The sequence below is a fragment of the Podarcis filfolensis genome (assembly GCF_964270895.1).
Source record: "Podarcis filfolensis genome assembly, chromosome: 8".
In the NCBI taxonomy this organism is placed as follows: Eukaryota; Metazoa; Chordata; class Lepidosauria; order Squamata; family Lacertidae; genus Podarcis; species Podarcis filfolensis.
In genome coordinates this window covers 78,511,241-78,530,093 of record NC_139611.1, presented here as the reverse complement: position 1 = coordinate 78,530,093, position 18,853 = coordinate 78,511,241, and the positions used below count along the sequence as shown (strand labels likewise).

At 49.4% G+C, this 18,853-nt stretch overlaps 1 protein-coding gene across 5 annotated transcripts in view; it reads left to right on the top strand.

Annotated features, from left to right (window-relative positions):
• The window catches only part of LOC310768873 (urokinase plasminogen activator surface receptor-like), a 39,972-nt gene extending 24,541 nt beyond the window's left edge, over positions 1-15,431 (top strand). For all 5 annotated transcript variants that reach the window (XM_083627758.1, XM_083627756.1, XM_083627754.1 and 2 more), the window contains 8 exons: positions 1,032-1,487; positions 3,632-3,745; positions 4,453-4,488; positions 9,666-9,812; positions 10,818-10,955; positions 12,376-12,552; positions 13,493-13,624; positions 14,460-15,431. In XM_083627758.1, the coding sequence (XP_083483884.1) occupies positions 1,406-1,487; positions 3,632-3,745; positions 4,453-4,488; positions 9,666-9,812; positions 10,818-10,955; positions 12,376-12,552; positions 13,493-13,624; positions 14,460-14,662 (1,029 nt within the window). In that variant the 5' untranslated portion in view covers positions 1,032-1,405 and the 3' untranslated portion in view covers positions 14,663-15,431. The remainder of the gene's footprint in view (positions 1-1,031; positions 1,488-3,631; positions 3,746-4,452; positions 4,489-9,665; positions 9,813-10,817; positions 10,956-12,375; positions 12,553-13,492; positions 13,625-14,459) is intronic.
• The last annotated feature ends 3,422 nt before the right edge of the window (positions 15,432-18,853 follow it).

Here is an 18,853-nt window from a genome sequence, read left to right as displayed (position 1 = left end):
GAAATTGGATATCCATCTGTTGGGAGTTCAGGGGTGGGGAAACTTTTTCAATCTGGGGTCAGCCCTGGAGGTCTGGGAACCCTATGTTGTATCTTTGATGTGAGAATAGGGTGTTACAAACATGCTTCTGTTTTTGTTTTGTGAAATGTCGGAGGTCATGTGCTTGTGCGTACAGCAGTATTTCTTAAATGGGAGGCTGACCAACCCCAGAGGTGGAGCATGAGAGACCTTCATGGAAGGTCAGGTGTGAATAATTTTCAGTTGGACCGTCAGTGGCTGGGCAGCTGCAGTTTTCCTTGCCTGGGCGGCTAGCTTGGGGGTGTGCTGGCCTTCTTGGCTTGGGAGCAGAAGGAGAAGGGCAAAAAAAGCTTTCTTTGTTGCAGCCTCCAGTGCGGTCTGGCAGCATTTCCATTTGCCCCCAGACTCCAGTACTACAGATCTGATACTTTGATCCCAGCGAAAACCCATTCCAGAGCACTCTTTGGAGGACAGCAGTGGGAAGGGTGTCCCCAGAAGCCTCAGTGCACTGTGGTTCTCTGAACCCACTTTTTGACTTTTTCCCTATGGTTGGGTACCCAGAAATTAGACTGTGTTCAGAAGGGGCCAGCAAGTCAGGAGAACCGAAATCCTGAAGAGCAGCGGTGCGTTGCATGGAAAGTTAATGGGCTCAATGTGCCCCTTATGTTTCTGCCATATCTTGTCAGGGAGATTCACAACTGTAAGTTTTTCTTATGCTTTTATTCATGTACGTTTTACCTAATTCCATTCAGGTTTGCATTAATTCCTTTTTTTATTTCATCCCATTTTTCTTTAACATTTTCATTTGAAATATCTTTGTTTAAAGGGACATGCTACGATCAGCCAGGGAACATTAGCACTTTAAGCTCATTTACATCACAGCCTGTTTGGGTCTGAGTTGACTTCTATCGATGTCACCTTTGTGTTACTTTTGCACTGTCAAAATCTTTTGCCCTGATGACTACATATACAGATGAATGAATCTAAATCTTACGTTTCTGTTGATTTTCCAGGGGATGAAAGTAGGCTGCTTGGGGAATATCTCTGGAGTCTGAAGTCCACAGAAATAACCCTTCTGTTTGCTATGCAGTTAAAAAACCCACAAAGGTTGTGTTAAGCTGGAATCTCCAAACAAGCCTCCTGTTTGTACTCTGGAAATCAATGGTGGTGAATTTCCCAAGAGAAACATACTGTATCTTGCACCTTGTCTTCTGCCAAACCCAGCCTCTTTGGCTTTTGGAGAGTGGATTGCAGGAGTTCCCAGAAACCTCCAGCTGGCTTTAGGTTACAGGACGCATCTTCCGGTTAAACCTAGCCAGACGCGGCTGTTGCAAACACACTTTTTACTGGAAAGGGAAAACAGCCACTTGCCTAACCCACAAAGACGATGGGAGAACGGGAGATGTTCCGGCACAGGAGCCAGGCTGTGCTGGCGATAGCTATGGTCTTCTTCTCCATGTTGGCTGCAGGTAAGATCTATTCATTAAGTTGCTTAATGGTGGATTTTTGCTGTGGAATAAGACAGAGACGCGGGTGGTGCTTGAGATGCGGGTGGCGCTGTGGGTAAAACCTCAGCGCCTAGGACTTGCCGATCGTCAGGTCGGTGGTTCGAATCCCCGCGGCGGGGTGCGCTCCCGTTGCTCGGTCCCAGCGCCTGCCAACCTAGCAGTTCGAAAGCACCCCCGGGTGCAAGTAGATAAATAGGGACTGTTTACTAGCGGGAAGGTAAACGGCGTTTCCGTGTGCTGCGCTGGCTCGCCAGATGCAGCTTGTCACGCTGGCCATGTGACCCGGAAGTATCTTTGGACAGCGCTGGCCCCCGGCCTCTTAAGCGAGATGGGCGCGCAACCTCAGAGTTGGACATGACTGGCCCGTACGGGCAGGGGTACCTTTACCTTTTTAAGGCAGAGCAAAGCAGGGCTTGAGGGGGGAAAGGCTTCTATTCTTTTCCTCCCCCTCTCCCACAGAATATTTCTTGCAGGAACACAGAAAGAGTTTTTATACTGAGTCAGACAAATAGTCCATCTATCTCAGGATTGCCTACACTGACTAACACCAAAGGCTCTCCAAGGTTTCTGGCAGAGGGACATTCCTAGCCCTACCTGCAGAAGCCAAATAATTGAAACCAGGATATTCTGCCTCCATAGCAGATCCTCTTTGGCTGATCTGCCAGGCAACCCAACCCGCCCAGGACCAGTGCAAGCAATGAAAAATAATGCCATTGCCATTGTCTCCCTCCTGCATCTTGTACTGGAGGTGGAGGAAGGTTGTGTGGGGATTTTGATCTCCTCCACTCCGTTCTATAGGTGAACGGATGGAAGGAAAAACCTGTGCACCACCAGGCAGTACCTTTGTTTTACTATTTTCGGTGTTTGCTAAAAATATCTTTGTTCCGGCAAGTCTATCCAGGCATACAGAAGTTGATGTGTGTTTTAAGCTCTTTTAAAGCTCAACTGTTGATTTGAATTACATCTTGAATTTTCCAAACACCTCTTTTTTAACTTTAATTGATAATTGTAATGTTTGTTTCATTATTTGCAAACCGCGTAAAGGTTCTGCTTACAATCAAAAGGTATATAAATGTTGTAAAAATGAAGAAACAGATGACTTGCGCTCGCTGTGGTATCACGGTGGGTATATGCAATCCCACGCTCATTACTATTGGCTCCTGCAAAAGTTTCGGGGCGAGGCAATTAGTAAGGGGGAGTCAGAGCCAATGGCCGGCAAAGCCAATCAATTTTAGTTTTGGCCCCACCCTCCTTCCTGCCAAATTCTACCTAAGTTAGTCATGCCCATTAATTTCAATGAGTTTACTCTGGGATGACCCACAATTCCTCTTATTCTGCAGCTTTCCCTCGAGGGGAACCACTCTTTAGTGCATAATCGAAGCAAATGTCAATGGATTTTCTCCAGACTGACATTTGCTCCAATTTAGCACTAGAGAGCGGGTTTTCCCTGGGAAAGGAGTGGGGCAAGGGGAAAACTGCTTAGACTCGTGCTTTCCAGGCATGGGACAAGTGTGGATAAGCCCTCTGAGCTGAACCAGCATTGGACACAACCCCCATAGGCCACTCCTACAATGTAAATTCAAAATAAAAACAACAGTAAACCATAAAATAAAGTTTTAAAATACAAAAAAAATAGATTTATTGCAGAACATAACAGGATCATTATTTCAATAAACATTAGTAGGATGCCCCTTGGTTAATTTGGGTAGAAGTAATAAAAAATGAGGAAAGAGTGTGAGGAAGTCTAACAAAGTTCTGATTTCTTCCCTATCATGGCTACTTTTAATGCTTTTTTATATTAAAAAATGTCAAATGTAACCCCCCCTCCCATATCGTTTTTGTTAGCCCTAAGCACAAGCTTAGTCTGCTTGCTGAGTCATCCAGTGCTGAACACTGTTAAAACACTGGAATATAGAAAAGCAATTATAAATCTACAAGCAGTTTGAAAGCAACCAGCAACTGCTTCTCCCTCCCCAGAGAGGAAATAACATGGAAGTCTTGGGGTCACATCCTGTGTGCTGCCTTAGCAGTGGCAAAACCCCACCTTTCCTACCATCAGTGTTCATGGTTTTTGTTTGGCTAATCTATTGTTTTTACCCTTTCAGCCAACAGCCTGCGGTGCTATCAGTGCGTGGGGATGTTCCATGAATGCGTCCAGTCCGAGCAGCTCTGTACGCCCAGGGATCGCTCCTGCTTCTCATCCACCATCAAGCTCTTCTGTAAGAGAACAAAAAAGCACGGGTCTCCTCCCAGACCTAGAGTTCTCAGAGCCCTCTGTGAAGAGGGATTGACTGTTAAACCACTCTGGGAATTGTAGTTCTAGGAGGGGAACCAATGGTCTTCCTAACAGCTCTTAGCACCCTTGACAAACTACAGTTCCCAGAATTCCTTGGGGGAGGACTGCTTAAGTGGTATAATAGTGCTTAAACTGTATAGTGCGAATGTGACCTACAGGCCCCATCATGCCTGGCCATTGGCCATGGTGTCTGGGACTGATGGGAGTTGGAGTCCAGGAAGTTATGGAGGGACATAGGTTCTCCATCTCTGGTGAAGGCGTTGGGTTGCCCCCAAGATTGGGGGGGGGCTGGCACATGAGGTGTACGTGTGATGTCACACATGTTGCACATGTGTTATGACGCATGTGCAAGGTACGCTTGACGCAGGAGCCTGAGTGCTCTGGAGGAGCAGACCTCTGTACCTATGACACATATTGTGTGCCACGCATGTGACGCATGCAGGGGCACCTTAAGACTGAGGGGGTTCGGCCCCCTTAAAACAAATTTTGAGGGGGCCAAGGTGCCTTTGGCCCCCTAGAGTCGGCACGCCTGGTGTGAAACGTTCTGGCAGAACAAACGAAAGAAGCAACTGTGCCTCATTTGAGCCCCAGACCGCTTTACTGATCATCTGCCTCCCAATTGTCTTCCAGATACAAACAACTACGCTGGAGTTTTTATGCTGCCAGGTGAGTCACACTGTTTGCATGCTTGCTTGTTTACTTAATGAAAGACACCGAGACTCAAACCTGAGTGTTGCTCTTTCCTGCCAGGATGTTTACACGACTGTTTAAAGTGGTATCATAGTGCTTCACATGTTATCGTGCGGATGGGATACCTAAGTAAACATCCTGACATGGTGAGGAGCAGATGCTTCAAGAACTTTCAGGCTATGGTGCCTGTTATGTACTGAGTTGAATAGGATCCAAACTGCAGCAGTCTGATTGGTCCTAGAACAATAGGATCCAAAAGGCAGCAGTCTGATTGGTCCTAGAACAATACATCAGTATGATTGGTTGGCAGGAACCACCCAATCATGCTCCAGATAGAAGTGAATCCACAACCTGATTGGCTTACAGTAGAATTCCGGAATTAGCCAATCATGTGCAGCCCATTGTGTAAATAATGTATATAAAGCAGATACTTTGAGGGGACATTCATTCATTCCTCCTCACCACTATGAGCTGAATAAAGAGCATGAAATCACTTTGCGACTCTGAGTATATTTCACTGGCGACGAGGATGGGATCCCACTGAGCTGACTGCCACACACAGCACCGCAGCACCACACCTGCCGCACCGCTGCCTCGCACCGTGTATCCAGGCTTCAGCTCCGGGACACAAGGAACTCAGAATGGCAACCGACAGCAGCTTCTCGCCGTTCAACCCAGCATCTGGAGACTGGGAAGCGTACGCCTCCCGTTTCACCTTCCTCCTAGAAGCCAAAGGGGTCACCGATGAAGAAGACGCCAAGAAGAGGGCAATATTCTTCAGTGTCTGCGGAGAGGAGACGTTTGAAATCGCCCGGGCTCTCCTTGCACCTGAAGACGTCGCTACTGTTCCATACAAAACAATAATGGAACAGCTGAAGGGGCACTTTTCGCCACAGCCCTCAGTGGTGGCTCGTCGAAATGCCTTCTACGCAAAGCGGCAAGCCCCTGGGGAAACCGTAACTGGGTTTGTGACCTCTCTCCGCCAAGCTGCCCGGTTCTGCAACTTCTCAGAGCTGGAGAACATGCTTCGTGACCGCCTCGTCGGTGGCCTGAAGGATGAGAAGCTGCAATGACACCTCTACGCTAAGAAGAACCTAACGTTCCAGGTCGCTCTGGAGGAGGCCCTGGCAACGGAAGCTGCCGAAAGGTCGACGCAAGAGGCACGGCCGAGCCAGCCGTCCCAACCGAGGGTCCACCACAAAGACCTCACCGACGACTCAGGATCCAACAGGGAGGAGGTGTACCGAGTACAGCAGCGCACTCAAGCAGCCCACATACCACAGCTGCCTCGACGAGAAGGAAGGAACTGCGCAAGCTGTGGAGAAAGTCACGAGAGGAGGACCTGCCGTTTCCGCAACGCAGAGTGCAGGCAGTGCAGAAAATTGGGACACATCGCCCGGGTGTGTCGGGCTTGGCCCACCCGACGCCAGGCATCAGATGACCAATCCAAGAGCCCCAGGTCCCGGGGCCCAACACCCCAAGGCAACTCGACGGAGCTCACGGACTTCCAGGTATACCAGTTGCCCCACCCCAATGTAGAGAAAATTTATGTAGAGGTACAGATAGAGGGGGCCCCATGCCGCATGGAGCTTGACACGGGTTCAACTCTATCCATAATCTCGGCAAGGACCTTAAGGAAACTGTGTCCTACTGGGGGTCCCAAACTCAGGCTGGCCCCATTCACCCTCCGGGACTTCCAGAAATGTATGGTCCCCATAATGGGGGTGGGGACCTTCAGGGTGCAATACCGAGGGCGGACGCGGCAACTGGACTTGCTTGTGGTCAAAGGCCCCTACATTAGCTTACTGGGATTGGCATGGTTTGGACCACTGGGGCTAGCCATCACCGGGGTGAACCACACGAGCTTACAAGTGGACGTGGACGCCATATGCAAGGAATTTCCGGGGGTTTTCGATGGGAAATTGGGACAGTATACGGGCCCCCCCATTGCTCTACAGCTTGACCCCGCAGTACGACCGGTCAGGCTCAAGGCCCGCCGGGTCCCGTTCGCCCTGAAACCCCGTATAGACGAGGAATTGGACCGACTCGTGGAGCAAGGAGTGCTGGAGCCGGTGCCTAATGCCCCCTGGGAAACCCCAATCATCACACCCGTCAAGCCTAATGGTTCGGTCCGCATCTGCGCAGACTACAAATGTACCATAAACAAGGCCCTCACGGCCCATGCATACCCAGTGCCAGTGGTCAGCCATGTCCTTGCCACCCTGGCTGGGTCGAAAATTTTTGGCAAGCTGGACTTGGCCCAAGCATATCAACAGCTGCCAGTAGATGAGGCCACAGCAGAGGCACAGATGATTGTGACGCACAGAGGAGCGTTCAGGGTAAAGCGGCTGCAATTCGGTGTCAGCGTGGCACCAGGCATATTCCAGAATCTAATGGACTCTCTCCTTAAAGGGATTCCTGGCGTCACCCCCTTCTTCGATGATGTGTTGATTGCCGGGCCCACACCAGAGGAGTTTGAGGACCGCCTCCGCACCGTTCTGCACCGTTTCCAGACGGCGGGTCTCAAGGTGAAGCGGGAAAAATGTCTACTAGGAGTGCCTCAGGTGGACTTTCTGGGATTTATGGTGGACACAGAAGGGGTCCACCCGACTGGGGACAAGGTACGGGCCATTTGTGATGCCCCAGCACCCAAGAACAAGACTGAACTTCAGGCCTTCTTGGGACTATTGAACTTTTACCATTCCTTCCTTCCCCACAAGGCGGCGGTAGCGGAGCCCCTACACAGACTCCTGGACAAGCGGGCCCCTTGGGTGTGGGGCCAGCGCCAGGAGGCCGCATTCCAGGCAGTCAAGGACTTGCTTGTCTCAAACTCGGTCTTGGCACACTTCGACGAGAGGCTGCCGGTGGTGCTAGCATGCGACGCCTCGCCCTATGGCATTGGCGCTGTCCTGGGACACCAATGCCCGGATGGAAGAGAGGTACCGGTGGCATACTTTCCCCAGACACTCAATGCAACCGAGCGGAACTACTCGCAAATCGACAAGGAGGGTCTGGCAATCGTGAAGGGAGTAAAAAAATTCCATGATTTCTTGTACGGGCGGCCCTTCACCGTGGTGACTGACCACAAGCCGTTGCTTGGCTTGTTTGCCCCCGAAAAGCAGCCCCCCCAAGTGCTGTCTCCTCGTGTCCTCAGGTGGTCAATTTTCCTTGCCAGCTACCAGTATGCACTGATTCACCGCCCTGGGAAGGCGATGGGCCATGCGGACACCCTCAGCAGGCTACCACTACCGGAAACAGGCCCCGACCCAGCACCTGCACAAGAGGTTATGAGCCTGGAGCTGCTTCCCGACCGCCCCATTCAGGCACAAGAAGTTGCACACCATTCCAAGAAAGATAGGGTCATCTCCCGGGTCCTGGACTGGGTGTGGAGGGGATGGCCCAGCAGCAGCCCCGGGCCAGAATTCGCCGGCTACACAACCCACAAACATGAACTGTCAGCCCACAAGGGGTGCCTGTTATGGGGAAGCAGGGTCGTTGTTCCCCATCCCCTCCGCAAAAGGGTCCTCACAGCCCTACACGAGACACACCCAGGGGTAGTAAGAATGAAGGCCCTTGCCAGGAGTTATGTGTGGTGGCCGGGGATCGATGGAGAGATAGAGGCCTGGGTCAAACACTGCCAGGCCTGCCAAGAATCCCGCCCAGATCCCCCAAGGGCCCCAGTCCAGTCCTGGGAGTCCGCCCGAGCACCATGGTCACGCCTGCATGTGGACTTCGCTGGCCCCTTTCAGGGGAAAACATTCTTCATAGTGGTGGACTCCTACACCAAATGGCTGGAAGTCGCACTGGTACCGTTCACTTCTACGTCCGCAGTCATCCGGGTACTACGCAGGCTGTTTGCAACCCACGGGCTCCCTGACACTCTCGTCTCAGACAACGGGACTGCATTTACGTCAGGAGAATTCCAAACCTTCACAGCGCAGAACGCCATCCGCCACATCCGTTCGGCGCCATTCCACCCAGCCACCAATGGCCAAGCAGAACGCATGGTGCGGACCACCAAGGACACCCTTCGCTGCATGACGCAAGGGGATTGGGAGTACCGCCTTGCCACATTCCTTCTAGCACAGCACAGCACCCGCAGCTCAACGACTGGCCGGAGCCCCGCTGAACTACTAATGGGTCGGCGCCTTGCAATCAGATTGGACCGCCTTCACCCCGATAGAGCTCAGGATGAGGTAGTGGTGGGGGAAGGCAGGAACCCCCGGACCTTCGAGGCCCAGGACCCAGTGTACGCAAAGAATTTTGGGGCAGGCCCTGCATGGGTACCTGCCAGAGTCACCAGGGTCACTGGCCCCGTGTCATACGAGGTGCTAACAGATGGGGGGCAATGCTGGCGCCGCCACTGTGACCAGATACGGCGACGATTCCCGGGAGAAAACCAGGAGGAGGAGGACAGGTCAGAGGAGTCCTAAGGGAACAGTGGGGCAGTGGGGCCCATAGAGCAGCAGGGGCAAGCAGGAGAGGCAGAATCAGTAAATACAGAGAGGACCCGTGAGGCCGAAAGGACACCGGAACCAGAACCACGACTGAGCGAGCCGGTTGCGCCAGACCAAACAGCCCCATCACAGCCAGCATCCTTGGAACAAGAGCCAGAACCTGAACCCCGGACCAGGGAACACCCCAGGTCGCAACGCACACGTAGGCTGCCGGCGTACCTTGAGGACTATGAATGCGACCTCCCGGGCAGGACTGGGACTTAGAGGGGAGGGGTGTTATGTACTGAGTTGAATAGGATCCAAACTGCAGCAGTCTGATTGGTCCTAGAACAATAGGATCCAAAAGGCAGCATTCTGATTGGTCCTAGAACAATACAGCAGTATGATTGGTTGGCAGGAACCACCCAATCATGCTCCAGATAGAAGTGAATCCACAACCTGATTGGCTTACAGTAGAATTCCGGAATTAGCCAATCATGTGCAGCCCATTGTGTAAATAATGTATATAAAGCAGATACTTTGAGGGGACATTCATTCATTCCTCCTCACCACTATGAGCTGAATAAAGAGCATGAAATCACTTTGCGACTCTGAGTATATTTCAGTGCCTTATTTCCTCCAGGGCTAATGGCTCTAAATGCACTGATGTGGCTGTTTCTCTCCGTATTTTCAATTCCCTGCATTTTATGTCCCCAGACCTGGAAATAGCCGAATACGTCATGAAAGGCTGCTCTGGGGAGGGCGTATCCAACCGCACAGCCAATGTGTACTCTGAAGATGACCGAGAGGTGCACAATACTTACTACTGTGACTCAGACCTCTGCAACATCCGTTTCACAGGCGGTGAGTGGAGAGAAGCAAAACCCTTTGGGGAGTTTTCTTGTGGCGGGTAGCAGGTCCCGAACTCAGGACCGCAGTACCTGGAGACTGCCTCTCCCCATATAAACCAACCCAGACTCTGTGCTCATCACTTGAGGCCCTTCTTCATGTGCCTCCTCCATGTGAGGTCAAATATTGAGTCACAACATCTGGGGTCGTAACCTGAAACATCTGGAGTCGAAACAACTCACATCCTCCTCAATGAGATCCACTGTTGTTATTGACCTCTAGACTGATGCAGTAGTGCTTGGATCCGAGAAAGTGAGGACAATTGAATAATCGAGAGGAGGGGAATTTGTTTAAAGCGCTCTGTTTTCACTTATAAATGCTTGGAGCCAGAATATCATGCAGAAAAAGACCCAAAGCATCAGCTTAGAGGTGATGAAATCATGGCTGTTGAAGGGAAATGAGATTTTTTTTTTTAAAAAAGAGATGATATACCAGCAAAAGTGGGGCTTACTTAGTCCAGGGATGAGTAGGGCACAGATCTGAGTTTTATCTAGCTACAAATTTCTTTCCTGATGTACAGAGTTAATTGGCTACTGTTGTGGCTACAGTGGTTTCATGAGAGAGAAACCCTACTAGGACTGGAACATGATTTATTTCTCAAGTAAGTTTCGTTTGTACGATGTGCAACAACTTGCTTCCTGTGCCCTCGCTAAAAAAATACTTACATTAAAAGCAGGCAGCTGTTTAGGGAAGTTTTTAATGTTTGATGTTTTATTGTGTTTTTAATATTCTGTTGGGAGCCGCCCAGAGTGGCTGGGGAAACACAGCCAGATGGGTGGGGTATAAATAATAAATTTATTATTATTATTATTATTATTATTATTATTATTATGTGTTTTACTTAAAGATATTGAAAACTGAGTTGCATTGTATGTTGGAATCTGACCTGGGATTACAGACAATGCAGTGCAATGCAATACAAATCACACAGTAAACTGTCACCCTTCTCTGCCTTTTCAGTTCCGGCCAGTTCTCCCCAGGTGCCCAATGGCATGGAGTGTTACAGCTGCTTCGATCGAGGCACTGGAGAGTGTGCTCCAGGGAATGCCACCCGGATCAAGTGTTTGGGGGACATGAACCAGTGCATGGATTTTACTGGTAAGCTGGGGCCTCTTTTGGAATACGTATATCAGAGGCTATTGAAAGGACAGAGTGTGAATGGGAGGCTGTTGGGGGCAGGGAGAAAAAAGGAATGTGAAAGCGGTTTGGGAAAAAGGAAGCCCTGCTTACAGTACATACTGAAAGTGCACCAAGTTGGTCAAATCCTGCTTACTCCCTGCACCTTGTAGATCTTTGCACAATCCAAGGTGCTCTGTTGGCAAAAATGCCCCCCCCCCCCGCTATATAGTAAACATGTGTGTATGTTTGTTTGTGTAGACTTTCAAAGTTTTGATATAGTGTTACGGAATTAACCCTCCTCCTCAAAAAGGATGTTGCATTTGCTGGGAAGGAATTTATTAGCAATAGTGCTAGACCAGCAGGGGTTAAGGGATGCGCTTTGAGGGTGTGGGGAGAATTTGTCATAGCATGAGAGGATCATGAATACAGTCATACCTCAGGTTACAGGTGTTCAGGTTGCGTTTTTTTGGGTTACAGACCTGCAAAAACCCGGAAGTACTGGAAAGGGTTACTTCCGGGTTTCGGCAGTCACGCATGTGCAGAAGCGCCGGATCGCAACCCGCGTGTGTGCAGGTGTGGTGCTGCGAGTTGCGAACGCTGCGGGTTGCGAACGTGCCTCCCACATGGATCACGTTCGCGACCCGAGCATCCGCTGTATGCAAAACAGGAGTCCCACAACCTTTTGGTACCTGGTGATGGGGGCACATTTGTAACTCTGAGGAACTGTTGTGTGCACCACAAAATACACATTTTGCAGAAGCAAAATGGGCGACACTGAAGAGCAAGGGCCTAGGAATGACAACTGGCTATGCTGCTATGCAGTCACAGAAGGGATGTGGCTGGCAGACAGGTCTCTGGTTTCCACTAGCAGAGCTGCTCTAAACTTAAGAGCTAGGCAGGTGAGGAAGGTGTTTGGGAAGCAAAGGTAGAAGCAGCTGGGCCCTAGGAAATGAAGAGGAGGGGACTGAGGAGGAAGTAGCAGTGCCTAATAATAGAGGGATGGAAGAATGAGTGGTCCAGAGGAAGGAGGGGAAGAGGCAAAGGCTGGAGGGAGGAGGGGAAGTGAGAACTGGGGGAGATGATGGGCAAAAAAGGAAGAAACAAACCACACACAATGGCCAGGAGAGCCTTTGTCAACCTAGTGTCCTCCTGATTTTTTGGGGGGACTATAAACTCTCAGCAGGCTGGGGCTCTTGGGAGTTGTATGTAGGCCAAAGCATTTGGAGGTCACTTGGTTGGAGAAGGCAAGCCAAGAGCCTAAAGGAGTGAGGAAGGCTGAAATTTGTACATTGGCTTGCAGCAGGCCAGCAATGAAGCCATAGCCAGTTCTGAGACCCCCTGTTCTAAGATGTTTGCAGGCTGCAATGTGCTATTCTTATAAATGAATGTTGCTTCCCAGTGACCGACGGTGCCTGGAAAATGACCTACCGGACGTGCGGCCTTGAGACACTGTGCCGCCGCCAGTATGTACTCCCAGAGCTCTCGGGAAGGCTGGACATCAGCTGCTGTTCCACCCCGCTGTGTAATGATGGCCGGCCGGGACAGAAGAGCATCTGCAGCCACTTTTCAGAGCAAGGTAACATTTGTGCCTTTAATATATTGCAGATACTAATAGTGCACAGCTTGAAGCAACTGGATACATAAAAAACGACCCCTTTTGAAAATGAAGCATTGTGCAGACCCATTATATATTATTCAAACCTTTCCTTGCAGAACTTTATTCTAAACAGAACAGAAACACCAAACGATACATCCAAACAGTTCCATAAGGCGTATGTCTGTCCAAGGCGTAAGCTCAGCATCTTCCAAAATATGACATAATTTCAACAGACCTAGAAGCAGAGTCTGTCTCTCCCTGCAGCCTGCAGTTTGCTGGAGGCTGCTTACCTGGAAAGCTGCATTTGCACCCTTACTCTCGCAGAGTCTGAGAGCAAAATACTTCAGCCACCACCCTTCCAAGATGGCGAATTTGCAATTCAATATCTCTAGTGTGATCTTAGGTTAAACACTCACATGTTAGCTAGCAGAAAACAACAGTGGTTAATAATCCACCCATCAAGGCAGAAGAGAGCCCTTTTTGCTCTTAATTTAGCTTAGCATACTTCAATGGAATCTTCCACTTAACTTTTTCACCAATACACACAGCCATTCCCATTTCAGTGTGAATTAAATCAATTATACTTAACAGGATAGTGACAGCAAACTGACACAGTGAGGTATGGGCTAGAACAGGAGGCTTGCCCTTTGCATCCATGCAGACTGGACCTGCTGTCCTGAAATTGGCTTCTAGGATGGACTGGTGGTGGTGCTCAGACCTAGGTTTGGAGGGGTGGTCTTCAGGGACAGAGGACCTGCAACTTGGAAGGAACTTAAGGACACAGGAACCTCTAGATATTGTTGGACTCCTACCAACCCCCACCAGCGTGGGATGATGGGAAATGTAGTCCAACAACATCTGAATGGTCAATGGGTTCCCCTGACCTAAGTCAAAGCCCAGTTTCCTCTTTGTTTCCCAGGAGTCAAGCGGAAGCCTGAAAATGGCCTGGAATGCGCCAGCTGCTGTGACTCAGGACAAGGGGAATGTGCCACAGGGAACTGGACTCATGTCAAGTGCGTTGGGGACCAGAACATGTGTGTGAATGTCACAGGTGAGCTTTATGTGTGTGTAGGTACTAGGAAGCGGGTGGAATTGAGGTGATGCCATTAGAGATCTTATAGTTATGCAATAATAATACAGTGGTCCCTCGGGATAAGTGAGGTTACAGGCAACCAGGCAGAGGGACTTCTCAGTGGTGGCGCCCACCCTGTGGAATGCCCTCCCACTAGATGTCAATGAAATAAACAACTACAGTGCTACCTTGGGTTAAGAACTTAATTCGTTCCGGAGGTCGGTTCTTAACCTGAAACTGTTCTTAACCTGAGATACCACTTTAGCAAATGGGGCCTCCCGCTGCTGCCGCTGAAGCAAAATTCTTAACCCAAGGTACTATTTCTGGGTTAGCGGAGTCTGTAACCTGAAGCATCTGTAACCTGAGGTACCACTGTATCTGACTTTTAGAAGACATCTGAAGGCAGCCCTGTTTAGGGAAGTTTTTAATGTTTGACGTTTGATTGTGTCCAGAGTGGCTGGAGAAACCCAGCCACATGAGCAGGGTATAAATAATAATAATAGTAGTAGTAATAATAATAATAATTACTACTAAGCCACTTCCGACGTAGAAAGAAGGTGGGGTTGCAGGCTTCACCCTCCCACCATGCGCATGGGGGCTGGCTCTCAGCCTCCGCGCGATTGAGGGAATTCCTAATCGAGTCATCCCCTGGCCAGCCAATCGGTTGGCCTGGGGGGCATGGCCTGCTCCATTTAATGCAGGGGGGCCCCCTGGAATCTCCCTCTTTGCCGCTTTCAGCTGCTCCAGGGACTAGATGATCTGCCAGTCCTTCCTGTGCCTCTGTACTGGACGTCTCACCTGTGTTTGTTTCTAGAGGAAGGCCAGACGTTGCTGCGTGGCTGCAGCTTGGAGAAGCTTTGCTGGGAGAAGCCACAGCTGCTGGGCCTGAGCCGGAATGCCTCCATCCGATGCTGCTCTGGCTCCCTCTGCAACCGCAGCACGGAGCTGACCTCCGGGGCTATGCTGCTGCACTTGCTGCTGCCCGCTCTCCTGATGATGATGATGCGACTGCTCTGACAGACACCTAAGGATGCATGGACTCCACCGAAAGGGCCAAAGACAGGAGAAGGGCAGAAAGCACTTGACGAGCACTGCATGCACAGTTGCATTCTTGCAGCCAATGCGGCATTTTTGTCACCTGCAACATTGCTCTGGTCTGCCATGCATCGCAGGTGCCTGCGCACTGCAGCATCTGGTCCAAAAATGTGGCAGTGTTGCATGCAAGGCTGGATTCCACGGCACCCTCTGTGACTTCTGCTCCCTACTTCCCAGACTGAAACTTTCAGGGAAGGGTCAGTTTCCTTGCGAGGGAAGAGAGATCTGTTTACAAACGATGCCAGGATGGCGGCAATAGGTTGGCAGAGACACCCAGACTTGTAGTACCAGTCTTGAAATAATGTCAGTCTTCCCCAAAGCGACCACACACCCTCGCAACTGCTTCTCGTCTGCCAACCTCAGAAGCCTTGGCTTCCTTCTCTCTCGCTGCCCTGATTGAAACTAGAGAACTGTTTCCTTCATTCCAGGTGTGGTGGCAGGACACAAAGAACAGTAGCTTGGCATGGCTACTGTCCATGGAAGACCTTTAAGCAGTCACCTCCATCTCTCGCCTGCTGCACCAAAGCCTAAGAGCGGAGTGGTTATCGAGCACCTACCCTGATTTGCTTGCGCAAAGCTTAATGCAGAAGTTAGACTATGGGTGTCATACTCCCTGGGGATCTGGGTGCCCGAGCACTCACAAAATTCCCCATGAAGGGGCTGGGCACCCACAAATTTCTGTGCCAGGGCCATGCACCCACAGTCGCGGGGCCAAGTTGGCACTCCTGATGAGTGTGTTCACATTAGCGCCTTAGAGTGCGGTGAAGTTGTCCCCCACAGTGTATACAGCTGTTCTCTCCCGCCAGGCATTGTCCACATCAGCACAGCTTCATTAATGTCAGATTCGTTTCTGTTTCTGTACACACCCAGGGGTATTGAAAGGGCAGGGTGGTCTTTACACTGTGCAAAGGTGGTCCCACCTTGGCTAGAGATGAATAAGGACCAGCTTAAGGACTCCAGTCGGAGTGAAGCTGATTTGAGAAGTAACACATCACACAGTAGTGTTTTATTACAAAGTACAGGGTATGTATTTTGGACAAGGAAGTGTGAAATCCATTAAAAACCTGGCCCTGGAAATGCAGCAAGCACACGGTAAACTGGGGTGTCTTCATTGAACATTTGTTCTGATTTGCTCGTGGGGAGGTTAGCCAACAAACAGCAATCTATCCTGACTTGCTTGGCTATGTGTCTTCTCATTCATCTTTTCGTCATCCCACGCTTGAAGTTTGCTTTTCCTGTCATATTCCTAACCACAGAAAGTGTTTTCATTTTTAATTGGATCTCGCTGCCCCAGGAGAGTGGTGTTTTAATACTCACACAAACCTAAATGTCCTGTCTGGAATGCCTCCCACATAATACCGACAGTCTGGAGGCGACCTTGCACCGCCAAGTAGCATGCTTTTGCAGCCTCCTGCGCCTGGCTGTTGTTGTGGGTGTTATTTCACTCACTGCTTCGGGGTTGTGGGCATTGTTCCATGCCACTGCTGCTGCAATATTTTACCTGTGCAGCAGGATTCCATTGCACACCTGAGAGCAGCAGGGACTGATCGAGTAGCAGTGGAGGCTGCCCATAGCAGCAGCAGTGAAGAGGTCTTGGGATTAATAATAGGGGATTAAGAGGGGAAACCCTCCACCTGGGTACTGGATTTCACCTTTGGGCAAACCGGGCTGGTGAAGCCTTTTGGCTCCAAAGTGTAGAATCTGATGGCTTCACAGTTTCACTTCAAACTGTTGTAAGCCAAAAATAGCTTATCTCCTGAGTTTATGCCAATAAAACTCGGAAACGGGAGGAGTTAGGAGTCCAATGTTGTTTATTGCAAAGCAATAGGTTACAGTCGAATTGTTCCACAAAACTGCAACCTTGGTCCAGGCAGTGGTATTTATAAAATTTCAAACAAAGCATTTCAATTTCCACCAATCATATACATCATTACCTCATTTCATATTTAAAACACATGCGCAATAAGCACTGGCAATTTCTGCTGAATAAGTTCTGATTCCCACCGTGTTTTCTTACATTGTGTTAGTGTGCATGTTGGGAACCTGTGTTACGTGTAGCCATTTGCACCATGTAGCAACTTCTGTTCTAGCTTTGAGCTGTATCTTTGTGATTCACATATTAGCTGTATTTCTGCCCCAATGGGATGGCAACTTGCAAAACCACCAGTTTCATAAAGTAACAGGCTACCGTAACTTCTCTATTAGAAGCACACTCAAGGATTCACAGGGATACACATTATCACATTTATTGAGGCCCTCTGGGTCACTGCCACAAAATGACAAGGGAACTTTAACTCAACATTAGGAAGAAAATTATGACAGTATTATGTGACACTGGAACCAGTTTCCCTAAGAAGGTGGTGGATTAGAGTTGCCAGGTGGCACTGTGGTCTAAACCACAGAGCCTAGGGCTTGCTGATCAGAAGGTCAGTGGTTCGAATCCCCTTGACAGGGTTGGCCCCCATTGCTCAGTCCCTGCTCCTGCCCACCTAGCAGTTTGAAAGCACGTCAAAGTCAAGTAGATAAATAGGTACTGCTCCCGCAGGAAGGTAAGCGGTGTTTCCGTGCGCTGCTCTGGTTCCCCAGAAGCGGCTTAGTCATGCTGGCCACATGACCCGGAAGCTGTCTGCAGACAAACACCAGCTCCCTTGGCCTATAGAGCGAGATGAGCGCCGCAACCCCAGAGTCATCCGCGACTGGACCTAACGGTCAGGGGTACCTTTACCTTTTTTTGGGTCTGCCAAAATACAGGACAGGACTGGGTGGGGGATTGCACACCCCACAAGTGTCCCAGACCGGGACACCCCACATTTTAATTATGAGAGCATGGCGGTCATTTTGGTTGCCATGATCTCACGCGATTTTGCGGTGCATTTCACCCTGAAAAAGGCTTTTTTTCTCAGGGCTGAAATGTCATGCAGTGCCCCCAAAACACACATTTGTGGGCACCGTACGTGAAAAAGCACTTTTGGGGGGAACGAAATTGCGCATGATCATGACAACCAAAATGGCCGGCATGCTCTTGCCACAAAAAACAGCAAGATGGCATCCCGAATTTTGGCTTCAAAGCATTGGAGGGTATGGGGGGGGGGAAGGGAGAGAGAGAGAGAGAGAGAGAGAGAGAGAGAGAGAGAGAGAGAGAGAAAGAGGAAATACAGGACAAACTGCTTCCTGTATTAAATCAATACAGGACATGGCATTTTACATTGAAATACGGGACAATCCTGTGTTATATGGGATGGGTGACAACTCTATGGTGGATTCTCCTTTATTAGAAGTCTTTAAGGTGGATGGCCACCTAGCAAGAATTCTGTAGTAGATTTCCTGCACCCGAAGAGGGTTGGTCTGGATGACCTTTGAGGCTTCCTCTTCCCAGCTCTATGATTCTGATTTGCATCATATATCCCCTTTGAAATTTGTTGCTTAAGGCTTCTGGGCATGGGCTACTCTGATGGAACTTCTCTGCCCCCTTGTGGTGGGTAAGGTAAGTTGCTACAAGAGGAGAACGAAGATTTTAAAATTCTGTCTCTCTTGCTATTGTCACAGGACTAGCCTGCCATCTACACAACAGGAAGGATTCAGGTTTTACTTTTTTCTTATTTCTTTGGCTAAGGAAGGGAAATCCTGCTGAATCTGTAGGAAGAGCAATGCATAGGAATAGTTGTGAACTGTAGGGAGTGTGTGTGTGTTTGCGTCATATTTAAGGAGTCACAGGATTCAGCAAAGAATTACTCAGAACATCAGACTCTACTCCTAAGCCATAACCAGGGTGGGGAACTTCAGGCCTTGGCCCCAAATGCAGCCAAATGCCTCTCTGTCTGGCCATTGGGTCTCTCCCAGAGCCGGATTAAGACCTTTAGAGTCCCTAAGCACTTATACATGGTGCCTCCATGTATATCTAATTCAAAATATAAAACAACAATAAACCTTAAAATAAAATTTTATTTTTTCAAAATGAAACAAAACCTACAGCATGATGGAAAATAATGTTTGTTTTGGTATACTTCCGTTTTCTTTATACTTGAATTTTTTCTCTCCTACTTTTTCTAATCGCAAAGTCTTTGGTCAGATCCTCAAAGCTAATCTTACAAAACACACCTGCTTCTATACTGA